This window comes from Lactuca saligna, chromosome 8, assembly GCF_052625555.1.
Source record: "Lactuca saligna cultivar CGN05327 chromosome 8, ASM5262555v1, whole genome shotgun sequence".
Lineage (NCBI taxonomy): Eukaryota > Viridiplantae > Streptophyta > Magnoliopsida > Asterales > Asteraceae > Lactuca > Lactuca saligna.
The window spans coordinates 78,064,916-78,092,202 of NC_136424.1; the positions used below are offsets into that span (position 1 = coordinate 78,064,916).

Below are 27,287 nucleotides of genomic sequence, written 5' to 3' on the forward strand. Positions count from 1 at the left end.
AACTCAGTAACACGGTTCCCATAGCCAGCGTGCACGGTTTCCATCTCATTAAGTGTCTGAATACGCCGGGCCCCAGCAACAAGATAGAACATGGCTTGCGCAGCAACGCAGGTCATGTTATGGGACAACGCCAGACTACCCATAGCTTCCATATCGGCAGCACTGGCAGGAGGAATACAAAGTTGTAAATTCTCATTATACTTTTTTTAACGGTAAATCTAATCTACTCTTATACTACTAGTTAGTTACATATATGTCTACGATAAAGCTTGAACCTTCAATCTTAAGGAGGGATGACAACACCTAATACCGTTGTGCTAGAAACCATTTGGTATCCACATGAAAATAGTTACTACTGAGATTATTTTTTATTTAGCATCAAATCCACAAAGTTGTAAATATGGATATTTCGTTCCACCCAAAAGAAAACCACATTGCTTTTTTTATAATATGGACAATATTTAATGAGAAAAAAATAGTTTTTTTTCAAGTAAACATCTAATATTAAATAAGATGTTCACGTTGAAGAAAATGTATGAATGTGTTCTTAAACTCTTTTTTAATCTTTAGGTTGGAGTACATTCGTGTGGAAATTGTATTATGATAAAAATAAGACATAAAACATGTAATTAATTTATTTTCACTTTTCTTTAAAAATATACACTAATACTTCCGATTAGCCTTTATATTAGACCGTGCAAAAAACCGCATAAACCATTATATCGCACCGCATAATGCAGTTTTGAACGTCTATGATGTGGTTTGCGGTTTGTAATTTTTGAAAATCGCATTACACGATGTGGTTTGTGGTTTATAATTACATAACCATGGTTTAAACCGCACCGTGTATATATATATATATATATATATATATATATATATATATATATATATATATATATATATATATATATATATATATATATATATATATATATATATGTGTGTGTGTGTGTGTTTAAAACTTTTGTAACATTTTAGTAGTTTTTGCATTTATTAAAATATGTCATGCATGTTCTCAATTATGTAACAAATAACGAACTATTACATTTTCAGAAATATTTCTTTAGTGATATATACAATTTAATATAGTGAAGCTAGTGAATTTCAAATCTTGAAACTTGTGTTATTCATCGATGCTTGTGAACTAGTCGATCGTTCTTGCAAGAATTTTGCTATCGTTTACCGAAAGAGTCTTTGTAATTGCATCCGCTCGAGTATTACCTCACGATTAAAAAAAGAGAAAATTGTAAATTTAGCCAAAAACACTAATTAGTAGAAAATAGCCAAAAAAATATTGAAGTTGCAAATATAACCACTAAAATCGTAGATGGGAATTGTGCTTTAATCGCTTGTATATTTGCAGATGGGGTTTTTTGATTTTTTATTTTTTTGTGTATATATAAGGAAGAATCATGCTAAAATCGCAGATGGACAGTGTCCATCTGCAATTTCCTCTTCGTTTGATCTGCGATTTTATGGTATATTTTTGGTTTTTTTTTTTTTAATTTTGATTATAAAATCAATGGGTTTGACTACGAAATAACTTTATTATATATAGATTTTTGTAAAAAATTGCCTAGAGATAGAGTTTTTGTAAGTTGAAAAGTGAAAATGAAAAAAAAAAAAAACAAACAATTTTATACAAAAAAATTAAGGGAAATCGCAGATGGAAACCCAAAATTACATATGGATTGGTCCATCTGCGAAGATACAAGTGCTTAAAGCACAAATGTACTTTAAGCATTTGTACCTTCAATGGTAAATTCCTAGATGGACCATTCCCACTGCGAAATCAGTGGTTATTTTTGTAATTGTTATTTTTCTTGGCAAAATTTGCAAAGTAATAGTTTTTTTCTTTTCCTATTTTTGTAATTTTCTCTTAAAAATATATATTCTTTTTATTATAAATCAAATTTGATCAATGATATATATTTTTAAACTAAGTTGTGATTTTTAAGGGTGTAAAAGATAATATTACAAAATACTTAATGTATAAGATAAAACAAAAGATAATCATAGAAAATATTCTACAATTATTAAATTAAGTTTAATATTTACGTTCTTAAATCACATAAATCGCACAAAAACTGCAAAACCGTCAGTATAAAACTGCACTGCATAATGCGGTTTAGAACCTTTGCGGTGCAGTTTACGGTTTCAGAAAATCTCAAACCACATATATGATGCGGTTTGCGATTTTGAGTCTAAACTACACAAACCGTACTGCGAACACTCCTATTTTATACATTTAGCTTTAATTTCCAAATTTGCCCCTTTTGCATTCAGCCCCCAATTTTCTAAGAATATTCATTAAAACTCAAGACTACCATGATTTTCTAAAGTACGACACCTTAAAAAAAATTAAATAATAATAATAATAATAATAATAATAATAATAATAATAATAATAATAATAAAACTGAAAGTGCAAATAATTTCACTTTATCCATTCAGCCCTCCAATTTCCAGATTTGCCCTTTTTGTACTCTTCCTAAACATCCTTGTACTTCTGTACTCTTCGTGGTTTAATTTCTAGATTTACCCTTTATGCATTTACCCTCGATGTCCAGATTTTCCTTAATACCATTCAGCCCCTGATTTTTTTTAGAATGAAAGGGCAGCTGGTATGATCTCCACTATATGTATAAACAAATAAACACTTAATAAATATGATGAAATTGTTTCGAGTAGTAGAAAGGCAAAATAGTCATTTATTTACATTAAGTGTTTATTCGTTCCAATAGAAAAATAGTTTTTTTGTACATCTATGTAATATCCCCATTTTCTACTAGCCAACAAAAAGTTGGATTTTATGGATAAAGATATCATATTAGATTCTATTTTTTTTTTTTTTATATGTTGTCCATTCTTATTGGTTTTGTATCATTAACTAATGTATCTAAGCATTTATTAGGATATGATAAAAATGATAAATTGTAGCATTGACAATCTTTACCCTCGCCACAATAAGTTTATAGTGCAAGAGGTGAACCATGGAAACCAGCGGTGAAGCTAGCTAGGTAGCGTGTCGGGGTTTTACAAAATCAAAACAAAATATAAAATTAAACTTTATACCAATCTACATATAAAAATATTCATTTAAAACCAATTTTATTAATATTAAATTATTCTTATGACATATGAGTTGTTTGAAATGCCTAGTAGGAAAGTTGTATGAAATGGATTAAACCTTAGTCCATTTACAATGGGAGGTGTATGAGGGTTTAATAGAATAAATATGAATATAATAAAAAGGAGAGAGAGTGTGGAGTTGAATGACCATACAATGGTTCAATGGATTTGTAATGGAAATTTTTGAATTTTTTAAGAATTTAAATGAATGTATACATTCTCTTTCCTACTTGGCATTTGATACAACTTTCCAAGGGTTTAATCCATTGAAGATGGCCTTAAAAACTAAAGATGATTAAATAATTATGCGCATGTAATAAAACTCGTTATTAAATAACTTGTATGGAAAATAAATACCATTACTGTTATATTACTTTTAGTAAAGAAACTAATGTATAAATCGGAGTTATATGCTTATTAAAAATATTATATTTATTAAACAATATAAATATCAAAATATGGAAATGTTCACAAATAACAAATATCAAAACAGCTTACAATTAAAGCAACGAATTAGATTTCTTCAAGCCTTTATCCTTTATTTTATTACATGGAAAAATATATGGATTTTCTAATATGTACCCAATGCTACATATAAAAAATATTAATTATCAAAAATATTATCATAATTAAATGTGAAATATATTATTTATGAGGATTATTAATGAATTTTATATTTAATTATAGTAATATTTCTTATAATTAATGTGTTTAACATTTAATTATAATAATAATTTTGATTAATTAGAACACATATTAGAAAATCCCCACAATATATACCACAATATATACCGTAAATTATGAAACTATATACCACAATATATACCGTAAATTATGAAACTTTGGACGCAAGTAAAGCAATAAATATATAACCCTACTACAACTCAACTTACCAAATACCAATCCATGTCTACATCCATATAAATGTATCACATTCCTTCATAAACCCATCACCATCATCCTCTATACGTATTAGTATTTCGTATTTCTCTTTACAAAAACGTCCAGCCCTCCTTCAAAAGAAAACCTCCATACGAAAACTTCACATTCTTTTCAATGGAGTTCAAGCTTTGTGACGACATGGTGAAGACTGAAATTCTTTCACGTACATCTTTAAAGACACTGGATGTCATGCGTTGTATCAGTAAAGAATTCCAAAAGCTCACGTATGAACCCTATCTTCTTGACCTTTACAAGCAAAGAAACGACATTGTTTCTGGCTTTCTCATGCAAAAGTGTGGTCTTGAATGCTCTGAATACATCCACAAGTTTGCTCCATCACGTGGATCAAAGAGCATCGATCTTGGTTTTCTACCACGTAATGCTCGAATTCTAGCATCTTCGGAGCAAGGAATCATCGTGTTCCAGAGTCCTTATACAAGATTTTCTGGGTCTATTTCATACTATGTTTGTAAACCTGCGACCAAACAGATTGTACCATTGCCGAATCCAAGAACCAGGTATACAACTGAGAAGATTGCGATTGTGGTGGTGGGTTCAAATCCAGTACTCCATTACAAGATTGTCAGGTTATCTTCTTCCAATAGCGTGAAAAGGAGGGGTGAATTTTACAGGACATATCGTTGTGAAATCTTCGACTCAACCACTTGGGTATGGAAGCTGATGGATCTCTTAATGTTGCCATCTTCAGTTAGCCTGGATGTGTCAAGACCAGTAATCACCACGAGAGGCTCAATCTACATGTTATTGTTGAACAATGACATCTTGAAATTTGATTCATATTCTGAAAAATGGTCAACTTTTTCATCGCCAATTCAAGACCGGGACTATGAGTTATATACTTCAAGACAATTGGTAAAACATGACGGGAGATTGGGGTATTTTTGTAAGTCTTCGATTAATGGTGGTTGTGAATTTTGGGTTCTCGGGACTGATGTTGAATCGTGGGAGAAGATATATGTTTTCAACAAGGAGGAATCAGAAGATATTAATGCAAGGAAACTGGAGTTATTTGATGATCCAAATGCAAGAGTTATGATATGGACTGGAGTTTTTTTGTTTTACAAAGAGAAGACAATCGTTTCCAACTCATCTGATGATCAAATGTTCATCTACCGATCAGATTTTGAACCAATTAATTTGAAGCTGGGCAAACAGGAGTAGCTAGAAGATCATAGACTTAGATTAGAACATGCATGCATGCATTTATTTTTCTGATTCTTCTTTCTATTAAGATAGGTATATAAATTTCATGATGTTTTGAATTAAGAGAATCTAAACTTTAATGTTGATGATATATGAAATTTATGTTTTATGCTTATATTTTCTGTATGCAAGGAAGCAGTATCTTTACATGGTAATTAGCAACCAACGAAAGATGGTTGGATTTTTGTATTTTCGATAGGAGGGTTATTAAATATTTGAGATATTCGTTAGTTGGGGAAATCGGGATTAAAACTTCTAAACTTCTAATTATAAAAAACGTAGATTGTAATTTGTAGATCAAACTTTTAACTTTCAAATACAATTTTGAGTAATTTTTCTTTTGTGATATATATACTTGGCACCAAGCCACCAACAATTTCCAGGTGTGTAGTATCTGATTCAGAATAAAACATTAATAATAACAACACATACTTTTGCTTGAATTTTTTATAAAAAAATCCATATAATCATATGTAGATATGTAATTGATTGTTCTTTTAAATATTATTCTTAGCATATTGACATGTATTATATGACAACAGTTGGTTACTTGTATAAAATTTAACATGTATTTAAATATTTAATATTATACGCACCATTTCCTAGATATTCGTCTGCAAGGGATTTCTTTAGGCTTTTTTGTAGGAACTAGAAAGGACTGAGCCTTTAAGTCTTTCGGCTCTGAGCCCAACTTGCCCTTAATAGAAATATTTGGGCTCAAATCAGATTATCAACCTTACCCGGGCTTAAATGGGGAAACATCACCCCAGTGGCCCATACTCTCATACCCTTACCCTCCAAGTCTTATTTTCCACAAGTCAAAAAAATCAAATAACAAGTGGAATTAGAATACCCAGAAATTCAAATTTTCTATGTTTTTTGCCGACATGAAATATAATAAAACTCATTTTTTTTATTTGTTTTGCAACTTGTCAAATAATTAAAAAGTAAACTATGTAATATAACCAAATTACATTTTTATTGAAATTGTTTTGTACTTTTTAATAAAAATAATAAAATTTTATTTAGTTAAAGTTTAAATTTTTTAAACTCTTACCAACACAAGTCAATTTCTTATTCAATTTGCACATAATATAATATAAAACAAAAAGATAACTTTACAAAATAAATATATAACTCATGCATGTGTGTGGAGAGTGGTGCAGGTGGGTAGAGGAGTAGGGGTGAAAACATGTTAAGCTGAGTCTAAGTTTGACCAAGCTCAGATTCGACTCGTTTAATTTTCTTTAGGTTCAAAGTCAACTCATTTCGAGCCTTATGGGATGAAGCTCGAGATCGACTTGTTTAGATTTATACGGATTCAGATTATGTTTGGGCTCGACTCATATACAGTTATACCCTAACTCCCTAAAATGGTATATATTAAATATTTATTTATTCTACTATATAAAAATAAAATTCTAAATTTTATATTATATATATGAAGACTCATTTAGACTCACGAGCCTAATCGGACTTAATAATATAGGCTCAAACTCGTTTAACAAACAACCTAATGTTAAACTCGTGCGTGGCTCAAACTCATTTAAAATCGATTTCGAATTGAACTTTTAACGAATCACTTCCAAATAGCTCGCTCACAAGTAAATTAGTTTGTTTGCACCCCTTAATAATTTTTTTATTTGATCAATCATATGACTAAAATAAATGGTGAGAGGACCTTTTGTCTTTTTTATAAAATATAAGTAATTGTATCTAAAATATTTGCTCGTAACCAAACCAAATAATAACAATTCCTTTAAACATAGAATTTAAAGAATACTAATTTCTATGATTTTGTCAACCAAAAGCAATTTTAACTTAAATTTACATTTCAAATCCTCCAAATTCCTTCGAAATCTGTGAAATAAACACGCCCTAATCGTTGTAACGTTTTATAGCCCAGTCAAAAACCTCACGAAACGTGTCATTTTTTAAACAAACTACATAAACACGCCTAATAAGTAGCAGCATTCCTTTCACAATTACACAACCAAAAAAAAAGTTAACACTTACTAATCCACCAACACCCCTGTGAAACTCCTCGTCCTTTTTCAAATGAAAACCTCATTTATCTGCAACACATTGAGAAAGTACAATTACTTTTCATTGCTTAATCAAACAGAGAACACCAAAGGGAAAAGAAAGAAAAATGAGTTGAAATTACCATTATGGGTCTGGAAGAAGTCGCGAGCACCATTCGGGATTGAGATGGAAAGTTGAGTAGTAGAAGAATCTTTGTTACCACCATCAACATTGTCATTCTGTGGAGATTCATCAAAGAAATGATGCATAACTTTTTTGGGTTGTTCATCTTTTCTTTGATCAATTTTTAAAGTCAACTGATCATAATCATAATAAGCCCTTTGTTTTGTATGGACCATTAATGAAGAAGAAGAAGAAGATGATGATGATGTGTTGTTGTTGTTGTTCATAGCCAGTGGTTCCAAGTTCCAAGAATCACCACCCACTGAAGCACTCATCATTCCACTTCCACATCTTTCTGAGAGAAACGGATGTTCATCCATCTCTTCTTTCATCCCATAGCTAAGATTAAAAAAAAAAAAAAATCAGCTTAAAAATATATAACAATGAGTTAAATTTACCAAAGAGACACTTATTAGTATAAGTTTGTTGTAGTTGATAACTACTATCATTTTGAAATAGTTATATAAACCTAGTTGAGTGTGAAAGAAAATAAAGTGTAATTGGTTTTGATAGTAGTTAATTAATTAAACCTTATAAATAAAAAAAAAAAAAAAAAAGCAAGGGTGCCTATAGAAATAGATAACCTCCAATTCGAATCAATAAAAGCAAGTATTTTTTGTCTAGTCTGGTCTAAGTGACTAGGAATGGAGCTATGGACCCTATGTTATGTACGGAAAGTAACAACTATGAAGCATTATCCATTTCTAAAAGATGGTTGTGAGTTGTGACATGCAACTTTAGACCAAGGTATAAGGTATTTATTTATTTTTGAAAAAAGAAAAAGGTGGATAGATTATTATTTATTACTGTTTAGTAAGTAAGATAAATGGTTTATGAGAAGTACAATCAAAGAAAGTGACAAATGGTCCAAAACTATATTATCGTAATGATAGAATGAAGGTAAAAATTGGGTCTTGAAATGGGAAGATGCTGGTTAGCATGAAAAAAGTACAGGGTGTGAAAGGCATATATATGTATGTAGATGAGTTGATATGTTGAGAAAGAGAAGAGAATCATTTATGCGACTGGACATTAGCATGTGGGTATCTGTCTGTGTGCATGTGTACAATCATGATGATGACAAGGGATTAATGCATGTGTAAAAGTTTTGACACTCCACAAACAAATTACCTGTTATCTTTTTCTGAACGTGATGAGTACCCGCTGCTAGATTCCAACCAAAACCGATCTTGATGAGATGACACGACATTACCATTAACAGGAGGTCTGGATGATGATGATATGTGTAATTGGGGATAAAGGAAAGGTGAAACAGGGTAATTCATCATGGGTTTTGTAGAGATTGATGATAATGGTGGTGGTGTGTTGGGTGCTGAGTTTACTTCCACAGGCTTTCTTGAACGATTTCTGCCTCTATGCATGTGCCTTTCACAGTATTTTGAATCGGGATAAGCTTCTTTAGAGCATCTCCATTTTTTTCCATCTGTTCTTCTGCATCTCCCTGGTTCTGGATCTATTTTCCTCCCAAATCCCATCTGGAAACAGTTCCATCCAACTCCAACTGCAGATTTAATATATATGTTCATCATCAATCATATTTTTTTTTTTTAAATGATTTAGTTTGGTTCACTGGTTTTGACAAAGTAAAAAGGAGATTCTTTTTTTCTTATAGGAAATACTTCAAACAGTTGGCATGCATATCCATGTTCAAAAACTTTCTTAGAAACGGATTTCAAGTTTAGATACTGTTTTGATAAGTGAAAAAAATAGTGTTTTTTTTTCTTGTGGGAAATACTTCGAACAGTTGGCATGCATATCCATGTTCGAGAAGCACCTAAGATCTGAGGAAAAAAAAAACTAGCATGAAAAACATACAATTAGACGACATACTTGAATGATGGGGAGAATGGTGGTGCAGGAGAAGTCTCGTGGAAGAATCCAAGCTTCTTTGGATGGAGAAGAGGAGATCAGGAGGAATGGGCATGCCGGAAATCATGTATTTGTAAACAAGCGCTTGGTGTTCTAGCTCTTGCCATTGACTTGATGTGAACGGATATCGAGAATTGTCGTTCCTTGCTGTAGTCATCGTTTCCATTGATCGGGTCTTCTTTTCCGGTCAAGATATTGAAGAAAGAGAAACCCTGGAATTTCTGGGTGTGAATTAAGCTTCAGAAAGAGATAAAAATATACAGGTCGTTTCTGTTCGTGATAGAGATCTGGTGTGCACTGTATAATGACTGCAACACCTCTGTTGCATCTTCTGCTGCTACTATGCTGCCTTTATGGCAGCACTTGTCCCTGACAAATATCATACGGAAACCCATAAAATAATGGAATAGGCCACTTCCATGTAGTCTCCTCTTCACCTCTTCTTAATTGTTATTACACATTTTAAGTATGGTTGATACTTGGTATCATATAATTAATTAATTAATGATAAATTAAATATTTTTTATATTTATTCTTATTTATCCTTTTTACCATATGAAATATTAATATATATTATATTTAATAACATATTTAATAAAATTAATAATAATATGTTAATTTACTTATTAAATGAATAAAAGGATAATTAAAAGAAAATATAAGATGATATTAATTTCTCCAACTAATTAAAAGATTAAATTACATTTTTTGGCCGCTCTATCATACCACTTTACATCACTGCTTTCAAAATAATTTTTTTTTATAAATTGTATTTTAGGACATACGAATGATCATTATGACTTACGATGTAATATAAAGAGCCTTATAAGGATTATTTATGAAATTTTCTATAAACTCTCATAAAGAATGTTATGAAATTTTTTGAAACTTCATATAAAGACTATTTGTGCAATTTTTTTTTTAAATCTATTAACTTTGTATTAATTATCATAAATTAAATAAAAATATAAAAAAAAATACTAAAACATAGAATTTATAATATCTTTATAAAGAAAAAAAATAGAACTTATTAAGTTTAATCTAACATGTAAATATATTTTATTTAATATATAAATAATTTTTGTTATCTAATTTTAGTTGACTAGTAAAATTTTGCAAGTATGTTTTCCTTTTGGTTTCATAATACATATATGTTGTTGTCTTCAATTAAAAATAGAGTAAATAACTGAAATCGTCCCTAAGATTTGATCAAAATTGCATATTTAATTCTTAATTTTTTTTGCACTCGGATCGTCCTTGTGGTTTGATTTTGTTACATTTTTCATCCCTTATATACATAAAACTAGGGAACAAACGTGCAATTTTAACCAAACTATAGGAACGAAAAACACAACAAATCGAACCATATAGACGATCCGAGTGCAAAAAAAAAAAAAAAAAATGGAACCAAACGTATAATTTTGACTAACCATAGAGACAATTTTAATAATTTACACTTAAAAATAAAATTCATACAATCAATAAACTGTATTGATGCTAGAAATACTAACTGAAACAGAACGAAATAAAATTCAATTTCAATAAAAAATTTATAGTCAATGTATTCATTTATTATTTGTATTTCATTTTTAATTGAAGACAACATTATACTTATATTACGAAACCAAAACGGAAATATAGTTTTAAATTTAACTCAAAACCACAAACTTATATTTTTAAAACAAAATGGCAACATAGTATTATTTTGTATATCAACTTATTTTTTTATAATAACATATCGTATTTATTATAAAAATTATTATATTTATATAAGAAAAATAAAGATAAATCTCTCAAATTATATCACAATTATATCATATAAAAACTAAAAGTAAATGATATGATTTTTTGTACTTCAAATACTTTTAAATAAAAAATAAAAAACTAACATACATAATAATGTATTGTAGTTTAAATATTTTAGATACAGGTTAGATAACAAAAATTATTTATATATTAAAAAAATATTTGAATGTTGATTAAATCAGTAAGTTTTATTTTTTATATAAATATTATATTTTATGTGTTTGAGTTTTTTTTTTTTTGTCATTTTATTTGTTTTCTGATAATTAATATAATGTTGAATAGACTTTTTTTAATTTAACAAATGATCGTTATACATAGTTTTAGAAAATTTCATAAATGGTCCTTATGTGAACTTTATAAACATTTCATAATAAGAGTTGAATACATAACTTCTCATTTGAGAGTTATTCCTTCCTGCTAGGCCAAAAAAACATATTTATATCTACTAACAACCTATTGAAACATGTTTTCTAACATTATGGATTTATGGGCATATTTCTTTACTTTTTTTTTTTTTTTTTTATGGACCCAAGAAACATTGTTAAAGACTTAAAGCATTGGCATTCTACGTATGATATTAATATTTTTAATCTTAATAAACAAATTTTCGTTAGCAATTGCATCCTAGAAAACATTGCGACGCTTGGTTTACTGTTAAACATAGTTCTACGTGAAATAAAACATTGCATCTTCTGGCGTACACATGTATATAACATACATTCTATCTATGGAAAGAAATTTTACCAAATAATTTTTTTTTTTCTTTTGTTTACGGTGTCTTCTTTGAAAAATAAATTAAAGTCTAGCTATTCATATTTGATATATCTGCGTTTAATAGATGCCTATAGAAATGTTTTACCATGTATGTAAGAGCATGTTGTATGAAACTCTAGAACTATAAAAACCGAAAAGATTTATATAAAAAAGATAGAGGTGATCTCAAAGGGCAGAGAGTGACAGTAGAAAGTGGGAGTTCCCATATAAGAACCATTTGTACAGGTTTTTTTCTTTTCTTTCTTTTCTTTTCTTTCTTTTCTTTTCTTTTCTACTTTTACTTTTTCATTTCTCTGTTTTCTTTTTTCTTACTTTGACAGTAAATAACCCACAATATCAATATGACCTTTTCTTCTTTTGGGGTAATCCACTCTAACCATCCACCCATACCCCTAAATGGTCCAATTCAAGCATGCTACTTTATGCTTTCCTGACTTGTACCTTACACTGCATCACTCCATCCATCTTACTTATTTGTTCTTACGAAAAGGGTTGTGTGTTTCACCTTACCATAACATTGTTCGGTGTTGCATTTCAAGGAGACACCAAGTCTTTTTTAAGTCATTTCCAAATTGGTGGGATATATACATGGGGATTCCAGCGTTTACTTGTTGGGGGCAATTTTTGAACCTTTTCAAAAACATAAAGTGTTTTAGAGTAAAATTAAAAATAATTGGAGTATTTATATGTAAAATATGTTACACATTGGGGGTATGTGCCCCACTTCTAAGTCCTTAAGACATAGCGCGTCTTCGACAAAATTAATTTGTAGCGGGTAGCTTGTAGCGTTTTGTTAAACGTTAAATAAAGTAGCTTTTGTATTTGAAGCTTTTTGTTTAAACTAAACACTAAGGGCGTGTTCAGTACACAGTTTTTTGGAGCTTCTAGCTTTTAAGAAAACGCTAATAAAAAAAATACCCGTTCGGCAACAAGAGCGTTTAGCTTTTAGTCTACACAAAACGCTCGAAAATCAAAAGCTATCAGCTAGTTTTGCCGAACATGACCTAAAAGTTTGTAGTGCCAAACACGACTTTCAATTCAAAACGAAACATTTTGTCAAAAGTTAGAAGCTAGAAGCTCTCAAACGCTCCGTGCCGAACACACTCATAAACTCTTGCGTCTGTGCATATATATATATATATATATATATATATATATATATATATATATATATATATATATATATATATATATATATATATATATATATCCATGCATGCATATTTGTGTTTTTTCAATATTTTTCAAACCCAACACAACAATGAGACTTTAATATTAGCATTTAAGAAAATCATAACTTGAAAATGTACAAAAAAAAATACACAAAAATTATAAATATGCATGTATACATATTTAGAAATGCATATATGCATATTTAAAAGAAAAAAAAAAGCATAAAATCATCTTTTTAGCATTATTCCCTCTTAGATGCAACATTTGATGACTACCGGTAGTTTTGGTTTTGAAAAGTGATGAGCGAATTAGGGTTTTCGAAGTCTTGCAAATCTTTAAGTTCTTAAATGAATTCTCTCTCTCTCGCTCTCTCTCTCTCTCTGTGTATATATATATATATATATATATATATATATATATATATATATATATATATATATATATATTGGAAAGATATATATACTATTAAAGGTATATAAGTTTAGGTACTTAAATTCACAATACTATTACTACGCTGTTTTATATCATATAATATATTCTAATTGTCCAATGTTCTTATAATTTAACTTTTAACTTGATTTACTTCCAAGATTTTTATAAATTACACATTTATCTTCATCTTACATAATTTTCATTTTCAACTACAATGTATATATATATATATATATATATATATATATATATATATATATATATATATATAGGTGTTCGGTAAAAAGATGTGATGTAAGAGAAATATAATAATGAAATTTTGAATATCTTGAAAGCAAATCAAGTTAGGGTTGAAGTTTAAGAACATTATAATAAGTATATCAAACAAAATGACGTATTATGATGTGTTTGGATACTTAAGCTTATATACTTTTAAGGGTATATTCACTTTGCCATATATATATATATATATATATATATATATATATATATATATATATATATATATATATATATATATATATATATATATATATATATATATATATATATATATATATATATATAGACACACGCACACACACATCAAATAATAGATAAATTTCTGGAAAGAAGGTAAGAAGTTTTTCATTGCATTTTTTTAACGAACCAACAAAATGAATAATTATATATCAAAATCAATATTATTCACAAGTTAAAAAAATCTTAAAAATCACATTCATGATTTATTTTTTAGTAAATCAAACAAAATTCACTTTTCGAACAATTTTTGTGAATAACAATATATTTATCGTCAAAATATTTTTCAGGATCCACAAAAAAATCCTAAAAAGATATTTTGATGATTAATTTTTACGATAAATTTATAGTTAGTCGCTAAAATTGTGCAAATGGATTTAGTTTTAGTAAATCAAACAAAATTCATATTTTGAACAATTTTAATGAAGTACAATAAAAAATTATACTAAAAAGGAATCATCAAAATATTTATTCATGATTTTTTTTATGGATCATATTACTTTTTATTCGGATGGTTCATTTTTTGTTTCATTAGAAAATATACGGTTGAAAATGTTCTTACATTCCTATTAAAAATTTTGTTCGTACTGTGTATATAAAGGACGCATTTTACATTTATTTCGGATGGTACAAATATTTTGTAATCATGATATTTGGTGGCACAAGTTAAAGAGAAACCACACAAAATGTCCGTTCAGACAAATTTGGTATATGTATCTTCAATTCAACAAGTTTATGAAAATTGCATAATACATTAATTTAGACTTAAAACTTTTAAAGACATCTCCAACACAATACCAAATTCTAATTTTTTGCACGAAATTTGGTGTCAAACTTTCATTTCTATATAATGTGTATCCTATCCAAACATGAAATCCATGTTGTGTTAACAATAATTCATAATGTCTATCCTATCCAACGTCATTTTGTACATAAAAATGATATTGATTAATAGTAACAACATCAAACATGGTGTTATAATATTCATTTATACCAAATCTATCAAACTTATTGTTAAACTTTCATTTCTATATAATTTGGTGCTAAAGCTTTGTATTTAGGTATTTTTAATTTATTATTTGTATGATAGATTCTATAGCTAATATGTGTTACTTGTGATGATATATTACTTTTAAATTGATATTAGTCTATGATTCATTAAATTCTCGAACATTTTAAAATTTTAGTATTTTGGTCTCTAAAATTTTAATAAAATAGTTATTTTAATAATACGATAACTAATTATAAAAAGAATAATTTATATTAGTTATTATTATCTAATAGTGAAAATAGGGGTCAATTTATATTAAAGATATTAAATTACAAATGACGAAAAACTTTTCGAATAATAAGTTGAGATGCTAGTGTTTATGGATAGCGAAACTAATAATTTATATGTCAAATTTATTAAAGAAAATGATAAATAAGATTTGTTTTGAAAGTTTATATTAACTTGCAAACAAAATCACAACACAATCTACAATGCAGGAGCATGTACTTTTTTCTGCTACCACAAGAAAAAAGAAACAAGACCCCTTGAAGAAACTCTTCCCATCATTAGTGCTTGTTTCTTTCACCTCTGTGACAGCACTACCACCCCCACTTTTATTTCTTTGAACCAACTATCAAAACAAACCCACCATCTTTCTCCAATTACAACACGGGTTAATATTGTAAAAACAACATATTGACATAATTTTTGGATTACTATTTTACAATTATACACAACAGACAATAAACCCTTCCCTGGTTTTTTATTATACCATTATTATCGATTTCAATTGGGTAAACTGATTTTCTATCTAGATGTCAGTATACACGACAAAACTTCGAATTATATCCAATGTGACAACTTAATATATAAGAACATTTAGATGAATTTATGAGTATTAATTTTTTTGTCATTTTTCTGTTCATCTGAATGTTTTTCCAGGGATCGTACTAGGTTGTAGGGATGCTTTGAGAATCGATTTTGGTTTTTCATTTGAGTAATCGATTTCTTTTAGAGGATGTGTGCAAGAACACAAAGTAATCAAAACGCAAAATTTATTCAAATGTTTTTAGATTTTTTTAAATACTTGAAGATTTTTTTACAATATCAATTACAGTTTTTTGAAATTAATAATGACATGATCTTTTTAATTTCATATAGTCGGGTTTTTTTTTTTGACATTTGAAAACATCAATTTAACCAAAATCAAAATATATGATGGATCCTGGTACACGTAAATATTTACATACCAACCATGCTTCAGTGACTTGTACTTTATGCAATGAGAGCGGTATTTCATGGTAAGAAGCTCATCCTTAAAAAGAAGAGAATCCTTTCTAAAGATAGATATACAGATTATGTTCCATTCCAGCGTCCAATAGGATCAAAAAGAAAGCATCTAAACTTTATGTTACCAAAAGAAACTACAAGTCTCCAGATATAACATAGCATTTTACATGTTTAATAGGACCACCAACGAAATTCACATCTATATATGCATATGTTAATTCATTCCTGTTTCTAAAGGTCCCAAAAAGCATTAAATTATATATAACAAGGTACACAAAAGCTCAATTATTTGTTTCAACAGTCACACCTAAAAACACCAAAAGTAAATTCACATTCATGACTCCACTGACACTTGCCCTACTCATTTCATTTGGTGGTCTCTCATTAAAGTTACAAATTTTCTTGGTACAATTTTTTTTAACCATACTCTTTTGGCCCCACTTTCAGGTTTCCATTTCTGCATAACTGACATGAAAGATCAAGGGGGAAATGAAATGAAATGAAATGTATGTAATAAATATATCATTACATAAGTTAGAGATTTTTTTTTTTTTTTTGTATAATTTTATTTTATTATGTGCTGCTTGTACTAATCCTTCTGGAAAAAAGATAACACCAGATCCGTATGTACAGAGAAAAGTTGCGTCTCCACAAAAAGCTGCAACAAACAAACAAATAAATAAATAAATAAATGATAGTGAGCTTATATACCTTCTTTTCTTAATAACGTTAACAAGATTTTTTATATAAAAATGCACCTTCATAAAAGGTCGATCACGACTAGGAAACGAGTCGATGAAACTTTCTTTTAAAAGCAAAGATACCTGGGGTCAAATTATTTACTTTTTAGATATATGTATATATAGAAAATAATGTGTGAGTAAAAAAATAAATAAATACCTTATCATCATTGGATTGAACATTTGTAATTGTGTGAGAACGTAAGTTAGAGCAAAGAGAATCTAAGTGAGAGCGTAATACTGTTAGGAATCCCTTTGCGGCTTCCACCTGTGTATTCATTTCAATTTTGTAAATAAATAAGTTTCATCAATATTTATATAACCCAAATCTTAAAAAGAAGTAATAAAATTTATATAAAAAAAAAAAGGTAATACCTGCACATTAGTGCAATCATGAACAGGTCTTCTTTTCCCTAAATAATTTTCACCCACAAGCTGAGCATGGTATGGACTTAAGGCTGCAAATAACTCCTTGTGTCTAGGTAAATTTGGTACTGAAACTGATTTAACCTAATTAACCCAATAACAAAATAACAGATTTATATAAATATATATGAGAATGTTTTCAATTTTTATGTGAAAAAGGTAAATATGAGTGAAACAAACACTTACCTGATTCTTGTTTGCATCAACAAAAACAACATTTGCTAACTTGGATTGTACTTCAGCAGTTTTGTGCTTCACACCAACCTGTTTAACATATTATACAACACTAGTATTCTTTTTACAAATAAATAAATAAAAAAAATAACAAAAACTAACTTACAACAAATGGAACAGGTGCATCCAAGAAGTCCACCATGTCATTTGGCAAGACCTGAAGTAAAATGGATAAAGTTTTATTAAAACCAAAAAGTTAAAACATGATTAATACTTGTATAAACATATGATAAAGCTATTACCGGCATTAAAAAACTTTGCCAGTGGTAGGGACGAATGAGGGGTATAATTGACAAAACTAAAGCAGATAATATTCCCTGTAGATTATTCAACAGATTCAAGTAAGAAAAACTTAAAACACTATAATATGCATTCGTTTACATTACATACCAAATTTGAGCATACAAACACAATTTGCTTTTCTAGCAATGCACCCGCAAATATTGTCAACACCTGTAGATAAATAAAAGAACATTAAAACTTATAAATGTACAATGAAGATTTTAATAAATTAATATATATACATGTTCAAGACGCAAGGAGCCACACAAGCATGCAATTGCCCAAACTGATAAAGCAGTTGCTTCTTCTTCCACTGCAAGTGCACTGTGAGCCTATTATAATAATACATCATCAAAATCTTGATTATTATATATATATATATATATATATATATATATATATATATATATATATATATATACTAAAACAGCAGCAAATAAATGTATTAAACAAAAAACCTCTGCTAATTCAAAACTTGTGGTGCATGACATCAAATCAATAGTTGAGCCTGCAATGTGTAAGATTGTTTCATCTGGTCTATAAAATTCCAAAGGATGAAGATGATCCAGAGGATGGAATGTAACTGTTGAGCCTCTTGTAGGGAGGTGTAATCGGTAATATTCACATATTATTTGTAAGGATCCATGATTATTTTCCTGCATGTATTATTATATATCCCTTGTCACAATAAGTAATCAGTAATAGGATTCCATGTATATCTCGTTTGGACTCTAAGAGAATCCTTATGCCACAAAATGTAACACGGAAAAGAGAATCTTTAACAAGAGGTCAACAGGAAAGTCAAAGAAGAAAAGACCTTGGCCCAATCAAGAATCTCATCATGTTCGCTATCTTCTTGGCTAGAGAAAGATGTTTCCTCCATTTCTGCTGAATCAAGCTCACTCCTGAAGTTTCTATCTTCGCTAGGTGACCCTTGTAAACTGCATTAATTAAGTTTAATGTATTAAAACAATATTTCTTGTATATTCCAAATATCAACAATTTATAAAATACCTTGAGGAAGAGTCTGAGCTATCATATTGCTGATAACGAAGAAGTGGCAAAATTGCATTTGGTATCTGCTTTTGAGATGGCTGATCATTGTTAACTATATCATAAACAGATGCATCACAAACCTCAGAAACTGCTACAGCCTTATCATCATCTGTAACTAGGGTTTCAGTGATAGAATTATGTAGAGTCTCTCTGTTTCCATTCAGCAATAACTTATCTCCATGTTCAGCTGAAATCCCACTTGTTTCGTCTTCTTCTGAATATACTTTATTGTCATGCTCATGCACATCACAAGACTCAAGATCTAAGCCACTGATACTTTCTCTCAACCTCTCCAACCTTTCTTCAGTGGAAATGCTAAAAAAAACACATATAATGTTGATGATATCAATGGCCAAAATGAAGATCAAAAAATAGATTGCTGTTATTAGTTTATATAATATAAGAAACCTATTCAACACGCCAAAATGAAGATCAAAAAACGGAAGCCTTGAAAGAATGCAGTAACAGCGGCGAGTTGTTAAGATGCGTCGGCTGGAAGAAGGGCGAAATCGTCCATCTGACAAACTTGAAATTAATGTAGAAGGTTTTTGAACCAATTCATCAGCTACTAAACAGCAACCATAAAGAATCGAATCATCTGCTCCCTATGTAGTATTAAAACTCAGATTCAGAACCTAATAACAAAATCATCCCAAAACAAACCAAAAAAATTGAGAAAATAGTTAGAGTGAAGGGTGTGAATTACCTGCAACCTGAATACAAAGGAGAGGTCACTTTGTTTAAGGTGTTCCTGCAAAAAACATTAGCATGTTAACAAGCATTCAGCATAACAGAGTTAAAGGGTTCAAATGTTGATGAACCTGTCCAAGAAGTATTTCATTCAGTTCACTCATAGAAGGAGTTCTTTCAACAGCATTAACCTGCAATTACAAGTAAGCACATTCAAGAGTTAAGACATAAATCTTGATTAAGGTAAAATAAGAAACTACTGTTGCCAAATCAAACCTCCACTCCACCAGGAAAGCAGAATGAAAGGAGGTCCCTGTATTTTAATGGCAGCTGTTTATCCGGAGGGTATACAAACAGAACCTGAAAGGAATATATATATATATATATATATATATATATATATATATATATATATATGTATATATAACTAAGTAGCATATTCTAGAAGAATGAAACAAAGTTAATATATTTGTATGGGGTAGAGGGCAAGACCTGAGGGTCAAGATTTTCTACAGTGGAAACTGGTTGATGTTGACCGTTGACTTCAGACTTTCTGCCAAAGTACTGCCTCTCAAGTGACTGAATATCACAGTCAGGGTGAAGTCCAACCACTACAAAGCTCTCAAACAGCCTTGATGGTTCTTTCAGTATCCTGCGATGCTGAAATTTTTTGAAATTATAAACACTCATGATGGAGAAGGATAACAATGTCAATAGTATATCAGAGTACACAACCAAAAGAATGAAAGATTTGTGAACAAAGAAAATACCAGGGCCTGTAATTGGAAGCTTGCCCATTGACGCTTTTGGGTAGTTAATACTTCTGGGTTGTAGCTTCTTTTCTCTTCAGTAGGATGAGATAAACCTTTCAGTACTTTGAAGACTTGATTCTGAAGCTTTTGGAGATGGCCACCACTGTCATCTTTTGATGAGTATAAAACTGATGGTCTTGAAGAAGGAGCAGCACTAGCTGCTGCTGCTGCAGCCATAAAAGCTCTGGTAACATCTTCAGTAGTCTGCATGAAGAATGAAGCGCCCCAACCTGGGCTATCTGACTCTTCATTCTTTTCCATCGATGTAATCAATCCCCCTTGTCAAATGGACAAGAATGAAGTATAAATCTGGAATTAAGTAAAAGGAACTTGTCAAAAAGAAATTTCTGATTGGAGAAGATCTGAAGAACATGGAAACAAAACCGCAGTAAGACACAGGGAGATTTCAAATCATGACTGACAACTATTCATGAAACTAGCCATTGATATACAAACTATTCAAGAATCCAAGAGTAAAAGTAAGGAAGAAAGCAGAGAGTGATGTCATGTAATTACTTTGCTCCAGAATTCTGGACTCACAAAACTTCACTCGAACTATCACCATTACTCCTCTTTTAACATAAATTTCACAAATTAAGAACTACCATTCTTCTTTTCTGTAAATTATTAACAAGATAGCGCCAAAACCTGGAAAGGGAGAACTAAAGGTAGAGTGAAAACTCGTATATTATTGTTGCCGCTTCAGAGTAATAAACCTTCCTCTAATTTAGTAGAAATTGCGAAGTTGCCCTTCGTGCAATAACTGATACATGAAAACGTAAAAACCCCAAATTTTACAAGAGACTTCCAGTAAAGTTTGACAGATAGATTTAAGTAACCTTACACATGTAGAAACATATGATACTTTTACGGGAAAAAAAAAAATCGCTTTCACGTCAATTAATATTAGTAAGATTTAAGCAAGAAATTTTGATTAGGAACGATGACGAAAACAAAAATTACTTTCAATCAACTACAAGGAACAAGTGGTACAGCACAAAAGAAGTTTGAACTAACGGAAAGAGGCGATGTATTTACGCAATCAAAAGACGCGATTACGCAGTACGCGAATAAACTCACCTGTAAATTCGGCTTGCTTATAGAAGATACATGTGTGAGTCTGAAGATGTGTATCTCTCTCTCTGTATTTCACACAGACAAAAGAGAAAGATGGTGGGATGAAGAGGACAGGACGGTTTCTTCAGGCGGCCATAACAAAGGGAGAGAATGAAGCTCTGGGTAACAGTCAGGAAAACGACGATCAAGAAGAAAACAAATTACGCTATAAAATCTGAAAATTAATTTAAAATTAATATTTTGGATACAATCTATACTCTATAGAATAAGTCTTTACTCAAGGGTGCATCATGCGTTTACGAAGAAAGGATAAACTATTCGTAAGTTGCAAAACCTGCAACAAGTTAACTCAAAAATTGCTAATTAGGTTCCTCTTTTTTTTTCATTAAAAAAACCCATCAAGCGTTACAAGAAAATTATAATATGAATAAAAATTAAAACAGGAGAACAACATGATGATTCCATTTAGACAAAGTAAGCGTCATCTGATAGTTAATAATTAGGTTAAACTTTAGACCAGGTCAGAGGCAAAACGGAACATCAAACATGGGGATTGAAGACCGAGTCCAAGGGAGGGGCTAATCTGAAGCTTAATGAAGAACAAACTAGGGGCGTGTTCAGTAAAAATACTTGATAGCGGGTAGTGTCAAACAAAGTTTTCTGTTCAAAATGGAGCGTATTGTCAAACGCTAGAAGTTATAACTGAGTCCAAGGGAGGGGCTAATTTGAAGCTTAATGAAGAACAAACTAAGGGCGTGTTCAGTAAAATTACTTGATAGCGGGTAGTGTCAAACAAAGCTTTATGTTCAAAATGGAGCGTATTGTCAAACGCTAGAAGTTATAACTGAGTCCAAGGGAGGGGCGAATTTGAAGCTTAATGAAGAACAAACTAGGGCGTGTTCAGTAAAATTACTTGATAGTGGGTAGTGTCAAACAAAGATTTCTGTTCAAAATGGAGCGTATTGTCAAACGCTAGAAGTTATAAGCTCTCAAACGTTCCCATATCTTTTGTGTCGAACATGCCCTAGGTCTGATGGCTTTGAAGTAGGGATTCGGTCCAATGTAAAGTGAAGGACTCGGTTCAAAGTAGGGATCGATTCAGAAGAAAACAACCAAAACAAACACATTGATTGGGAAGTTAGGATCGAGTCCTAGCTTCGGACCCAAGTAGAAGGCAAATCAAACGTCCCCTAAGTCTAGTTATATGTGTTGGGTTTTTTTTTCAAAAAATAATCCAATTTTATTCACAAAACTAACGTAATTAACAATGGAAGTATTTTATAATTTAAATAAACTAAAATCATTTTAACCCACCAATGATCATTTTGTAAAACTTAGAAAAGTTAAAGCATAACCAAGAGAAAGAACAAATTTACAACCTTTGAAGATTTTTGTTCATTTTGGTAATTAGGAAGTTGATGAAGATGACATTAAAACTTCAAGAATAAGTTATCTATAATCATCTTTAATAAATGAATGTTTTTTTTACCAAATATCAATCTCTAATGAGTTTTGACACCTATCATGTAACATCCGGGATTGGCAGGTATTAATATTATTTATTTTATTGAATAATGGGTTGTTGTTGGTTGGATCAAGATAGTTGGGCCTTAAGCTTTGGGCCGTGAAAGGCATTACACGGGGGTACCATGCCAGGTATGCGCAACATACTCAAAAGGATGGGGAAGGTGTAACGCCTGTGTTTCTGGGCCTGTCATTAATGATGATATAATAGTCTAGGTTAACCTTTGTAACCTGTTTTGAAATAATAGAAGTATATTATTTGAGTATTATGTGTTTTGTGTTTAATTGCTTAATTATGTGGTTTGATTAATTAAGAATAAAAATAAGCGTCAAAATTTAAGTGTAAAATAAACTTGATATCTTTGGATAATGTTGTAGTAGTTGAAACGAGGTTCCGAAGATATAAAGAATGCCGAAATCCGAGTTATAACGAAGAAGTTATGACCTATCGAAGTTTCACGACAGAACCGACAACGCTGAATGACGTAAAAAGTGAAATTTACGTTAGAGCGATATTTAGCCTTAGTGATCTACACGAGAATCGAAGATCTCGTTGTTAGTATCGAAGCGATAAAAAGTTAGGCGAGAACGGACGTCAAACGAAGAAGTTATGAATTTATAACGAAATTTTCTGTCCCAGCCTATTAAAAATAAATTCAAAATTAGCCGACAGAGTCTAAATGAAAGTTGTAGAGCGTAGTCTCACCTTCGCGTGGATATAAAGAACGTCGAAAACGGAGTTCGTATGAAGAAGATATGAATTTTAAAAGTCTATTAAATAATTAATAATTAAATTTAATTATTAAATCCGACATTATCCGAAGAGGAGTCACTGGACTCATCCGAAGTACGCCCCGCGTACCCAAGGTATGTCGACACTCGCACTCAAGGACTTCGGATGACGCATGCAGTGATGTTTCGAAGGCAGTACGCGACGCCCCGCGTACTCCGAGGCTCCAGCCTCCTATAAATAGGATGCGAGGGCAGCCGGCTAAATTGCTATTTTTCTCCCTTCTCTCTCCCGTTTTGCATCGATTTGCGTGCCAGAAATACCTCGAAGCCCCTGTATTATTCTCGAGCCCCGAAGCAAGTCCCGAGATCCTGAAGATCCCGAGAAGTGAGGTTTCCGAGCCGAAGCTCTGCCCGCGAGAAGTTCGATTTTTGTGAAGATCTTCCAGATCTGCTGAGGATTACTACTTCTACGAGCCGTAGTGCTGTCCGATCATCTTCTGATCAAGTGAGTGTATACTACCTTTCATAAACACGATAATAATACAAGTATGGTTTGAGTATATTAAGTATATTGTTGTTTATATGTGTGAGTGTGTGGTTACTTTCTTCTAACGCATAATTATGAAGTATTTTATACGAAATACGTGTTATGTGTATATTTTGTTGTTATGTGTGTGAATGTATATTCACTTTCTTCTATCTTATAGATCTGATTATTTCTCTATGAAATACATGTTATGTGTGTGTGCCTCATCTGTTATGTGGAAAATGTATTGATTGAGCATGTTATACAGGTTTTGAAACTATGTATAAAAATGTATGTTTTATCTACTAATATGTTGGGCAGAACATGGGTAGATAGTTGGTGTGTAATAAACAGATGAGAGGCCTCGATGTTGTTTTGATCCAGTCATCTAGCGGAATTTAGATGACGACCACAGACTTTTCTAGACAGTCCAGTGGAACGCTAGTAGGCTCATAACCTGTAGGTGTTAATGAACTTGGGTGTTCATTCGATGTATTTCATCCCCCTCATGGTTGCCTTATTTGACTTATATTGTTGAGGAACCCCCGAAGCATGTGTTGTCACCCCGATGAAATATTCTTAGACTAGGTCCCTTGTGTTAGTTATTTTAGGTACATAAAGTGAGAATAACGGGAATGAGTAATTGGGTTATTGTTGGTTGATGAAAATTAATTTAATTATTTATTGTGGGTTGAAAACCCTATATGCTTACCAGGCTCCCAAGCCTAACCCACTCAGTTTTATTTGTATTACATGAAGTGGCGCGAGGGCGTAAGATGGATGAACCATCAAGTTGTTTTGTTTACAAGTCTGTATATGTATATATTTGTTGAATGACTTGTAATGTTATCGTTTATGCTTATTGGTCTGTATCGGAACATGACACCCCGAGTTTTGATTATATAATGAAAATACATTTCTTTTATGAAATGCTTTGGTAAACATTGTTTTATCATGTTTTGTTTTTGGGAAAAAATTCCGCAACTCTTTCAAATCAAAAGGATTTACTCTGAAATTATTTAAAAAGCATAAATGAAAATCGGTCTTTTCTGGCTGAGATTTTGGGGATGCCACAGAAGGCCATGCACGTACGTCCAGCATACCAAAGGGTACGCGCAGCGTACGCACGCAGGTCGTAAAACCCTAACTTTTAGGGTTTGATCCCTATTTAAAGGACCGTATGCCTTTGGTCCAGCCTCCTTCTCACCCTTATATAGCCTCCAAGAAAACCCTAACCCCTGTTTGTGTTTCTTTGTGATTTAGAAGCCATTTGAGAGTGCCTTGGTGTAGTTTTGGTGCTTTGGAAGAGAAAGGAGCTTGAATAAGAAGCAAGGATCCACCAAGAGCTTGTAGATCTAGGAGATTGGCATCATTTCTTACTCTTTCGAGGTATCAAGTTCCATACTTGGCCATTGTATGCTTAAATTTGTTTATGGGGGTGTTTAAGGTTACTTTTAGACTCCATTGTTGAGGCTTCTCGCATCTTTATGATTTCAGACCATAATAGTTGTCCTTTTGGGCTCTTAGAGGCACTAAGATTCATAAAAATCGGACCTTGATGGTTAAGCCACAACCATGCAAGTGTTAGTTGGTCTTAAAGATTGTTAAAAGGACCAAAATCATGTTTTTGACCCCAACCATGCATGCAAGCACATAAAGTTTGTGACTTTATGGTTTAGGAGGTCTTAAAGGACTTGGATCTACATTTTGGACATAAAGACTTAACGGATTAAGTCACAAATGATGTCCCAAGAAAGTTGGCCAGTATACTAAGCGTACACCCTGGTACACTACGCGTACTAGGTCAACTCCCCGTTTTGGTCAAGGCCAGCGTACGCTGGGCGTACATGCCAGCTATGTCGCGCGTACGCATGCAAACTAGCTATATTTGGCTTTTAGGCCTTAAGGGAATGGGTCTGGACGGTTGGACCCCGTGGCTCACTATAGAGTATAGTTTTGGGCCTGGGAATTTGTAATTAGAAGCATTGGGCCTTTTGGGCCATATTAGGTCACTCAAGATTATTTCATTTTGGGCTAAGGACTTATGAGAATTATGAAAAAGGCTCGTTTGAAGGGTTGGGCCCAGTTTAGAAAATTGGGCCATTAGTAGGCCCGTAGGGAGCCTTGATGGGCCATAGGTGCATTGGATTTAATAAGTTAGAATTGGACCTTAAGAATATTTTAAGTTATGCCAAGGGGTAAAATAGTCATGTTACCCTAAGTAATGTTATAAATTCGGATTGAGTGTTATTATGATTACGGTAGCCAGGAGTCATCAGAGCAACTGTTAGAGATTTCTTTCCATGAGATTCGACACTCAGCTTTATGAGGTGAGTTACCTTCCAGTAGAAGTGGGGTCGAAAGCACCAATGTTGGCCCACTAGTAGTAGTTGATTATAGTAGAGATGATTGTATTTGTGATAATTGTCTGGTTTGCTACCACCTGATATGTATATGTGCTAGTATGATACGTTATATGTGATAGTGGTAGTAGGAGGGGAATAGTCCCCAAGTTCGGTTGTTAGGACCGATAGGTAGGTCGGGCACCCCAAATATGTCTGAAATTATGTTATGTTATGTTTTGTGTGGTAGTAGTAGGGGTGAAACAGTCCCCGGAACTGGTTGGAATAGACTGGAGGGTAGGTCAGCACCCAAGAACTGTTTGACATGGGTAGGTTGGGCACCCCAAAATCACTTGGCAGGGTAGGTCAACACCCTATAACTGCTTGACATGGGTAGGTCGGGCACCCCATAATTGCCTGACAGTATGTTTGTTGTATGGTATGTGCTATTATGTGGGAACT

The 27,287-nt window shown here is 31.5% G+C and overlaps 3 protein-coding genes across 9 annotated transcripts; 1 reads left to right on the top strand and 2 right to left on the bottom strand.

Moving 5' to 3' along the window:
• Positions 1-4,191: 4,191 nt before the first annotated feature.
• Positions 4,192-5,259, top strand: LOC145009786 (F-box protein At5g49610-like). Its single transcript, XM_078968420.1, has one exon. The coding sequence runs from the start codon at positions 4,192-4,194 to the stop codon at positions 5,257-5,259; it is 1,068 nt and encodes a 355-aa protein (XP_078824546.1).
• Positions 5,260-7,127: 1,868 nt separating this feature from the next.
• On the bottom strand, positions 7,128-9,804 carry LOC145013219 (growth-regulating factor 3-like). 2 transcript variants are annotated; one of them, XM_078972023.1, is made up of 4 exons: positions 9,346-9,804; positions 8,641-9,031; positions 7,469-7,848; positions 7,128-7,376 (listed from the first exon to the last, which is right to left on the bottom strand). In XM_078972023.1, exons 1-4 carry the CDS (start codon positions 9,563-9,565, stop codon positions 7,369-7,371), a joined length of 999 nt encoding a protein of 332 aa, XP_078828149.1. In that variant the 5' UTR covers positions 9,566-9,804; the 3' UTR covers positions 7,128-7,368. The 2 variants fall into 2 exon arrangements, with proteins under 2 accessions (XP_078828149.1, XP_078828150.1); XM_078972024.1 differs by having other exon boundaries at positions 9,361-9,801.
• A 6,808-nt stretch (positions 9,805-16,612) lies between these two features.
• LOC145011029 (uncharacterized) lies at positions 16,613-21,996 on the bottom strand. Of its 6 annotated transcripts, none has more exons than XM_078969648.1 (21): positions 21,979-21,996; positions 21,705-21,859; positions 21,273-21,387; positions 20,583-20,933; positions 20,305-20,472; positions 20,089-20,172; positions 19,944-20,003; positions 19,829-19,873; positions 19,531-19,727; positions 19,081-19,437; positions 18,884-19,007; positions 18,525-18,722; positions 18,309-18,398; positions 18,175-18,237; positions 18,027-18,101; positions 17,891-17,941; positions 17,737-17,814; positions 17,500-17,634; positions 17,285-17,392; positions 17,143-17,208; positions 16,613-17,042 (listed from the first exon to the last, which is right to left on the bottom strand). In XM_078969648.1, the coding sequence occupies exons 4-21, from the start codon at positions 20,883-20,885 to the stop codon at positions 16,974-16,976; spliced, it is 2,271 nt and encodes a 756-aa protein (XP_078825774.1). In that variant the 5' UTR covers positions 20,886-20,933; positions 21,273-21,387; positions 21,705-21,859; positions 21,979-21,996; the 3' UTR covers positions 16,613-16,973. The 6 variants fall into 6 exon arrangements, 5 of the variants coding, with proteins under 5 accessions (XP_078825774.1, XP_078825773.1, XP_078825771.1 ...); XM_078969647.1 differs by lacking the exon at positions 21,979-21,996 and adding an exon at positions 21,950-21,967; XM_078969645.1 differs by lacking the exon at positions 21,979-21,996 and having other exon boundaries at positions 21,705-21,926.
• Positions 21,997-27,287: the final 5,291 nt, after the last annotated feature.

Bases quoted from the DNA above. Each gene is read 5' to 3' on its own strand.
- LOC145009786 (XM_078968420.1), top strand. From the start codon at position 4,192: ATGGAGTTCAAGCTTTGTGACGACATGGTGAAGACTGAAATTCTTTCA.
- LOC145013219 (XM_078972023.1), bottom strand. From the start codon at position 9,565: ATGGAAACGATGACTACAGCAAGGAACGACAATTCTCGATATCCGTTC. The intron at 9,032-9,345 runs GTATGTTTTTCA...TTAAATCTGCAG, and splicing joins TTCAAGTATGTCGTCTAATT to TTGGAGTTGGATGGAACTGT. The intron at 7,849-8,640 runs GTAATTTGTTTG...TTTTAATCTTAG, and splicing joins CGTTCAGAAAAAGATAACAG to CTATGGGATGAAAGAAGAGA.
- LOC145011029 (XM_078969648.1), bottom strand. From the start codon at position 20,885: ATGGAAAAGAATGAAGAGTCAGATAGCCCAGGTTGGGGCGCTTCATTC. The intron at 19,874-19,943 runs GTTCATCAACAT...TGTTTTTTGCAG, and splicing joins ATGAAATACTTCTTGGACAG to GAACACCTTAAACAAAGTGA. The intron at 19,438-19,530 runs GTTTCTTATATT...TGTTTTTTTTAG, and splicing joins CATTTTGGCGTGTTGAATAG to CATTTCCACTGAAGAAAGGT.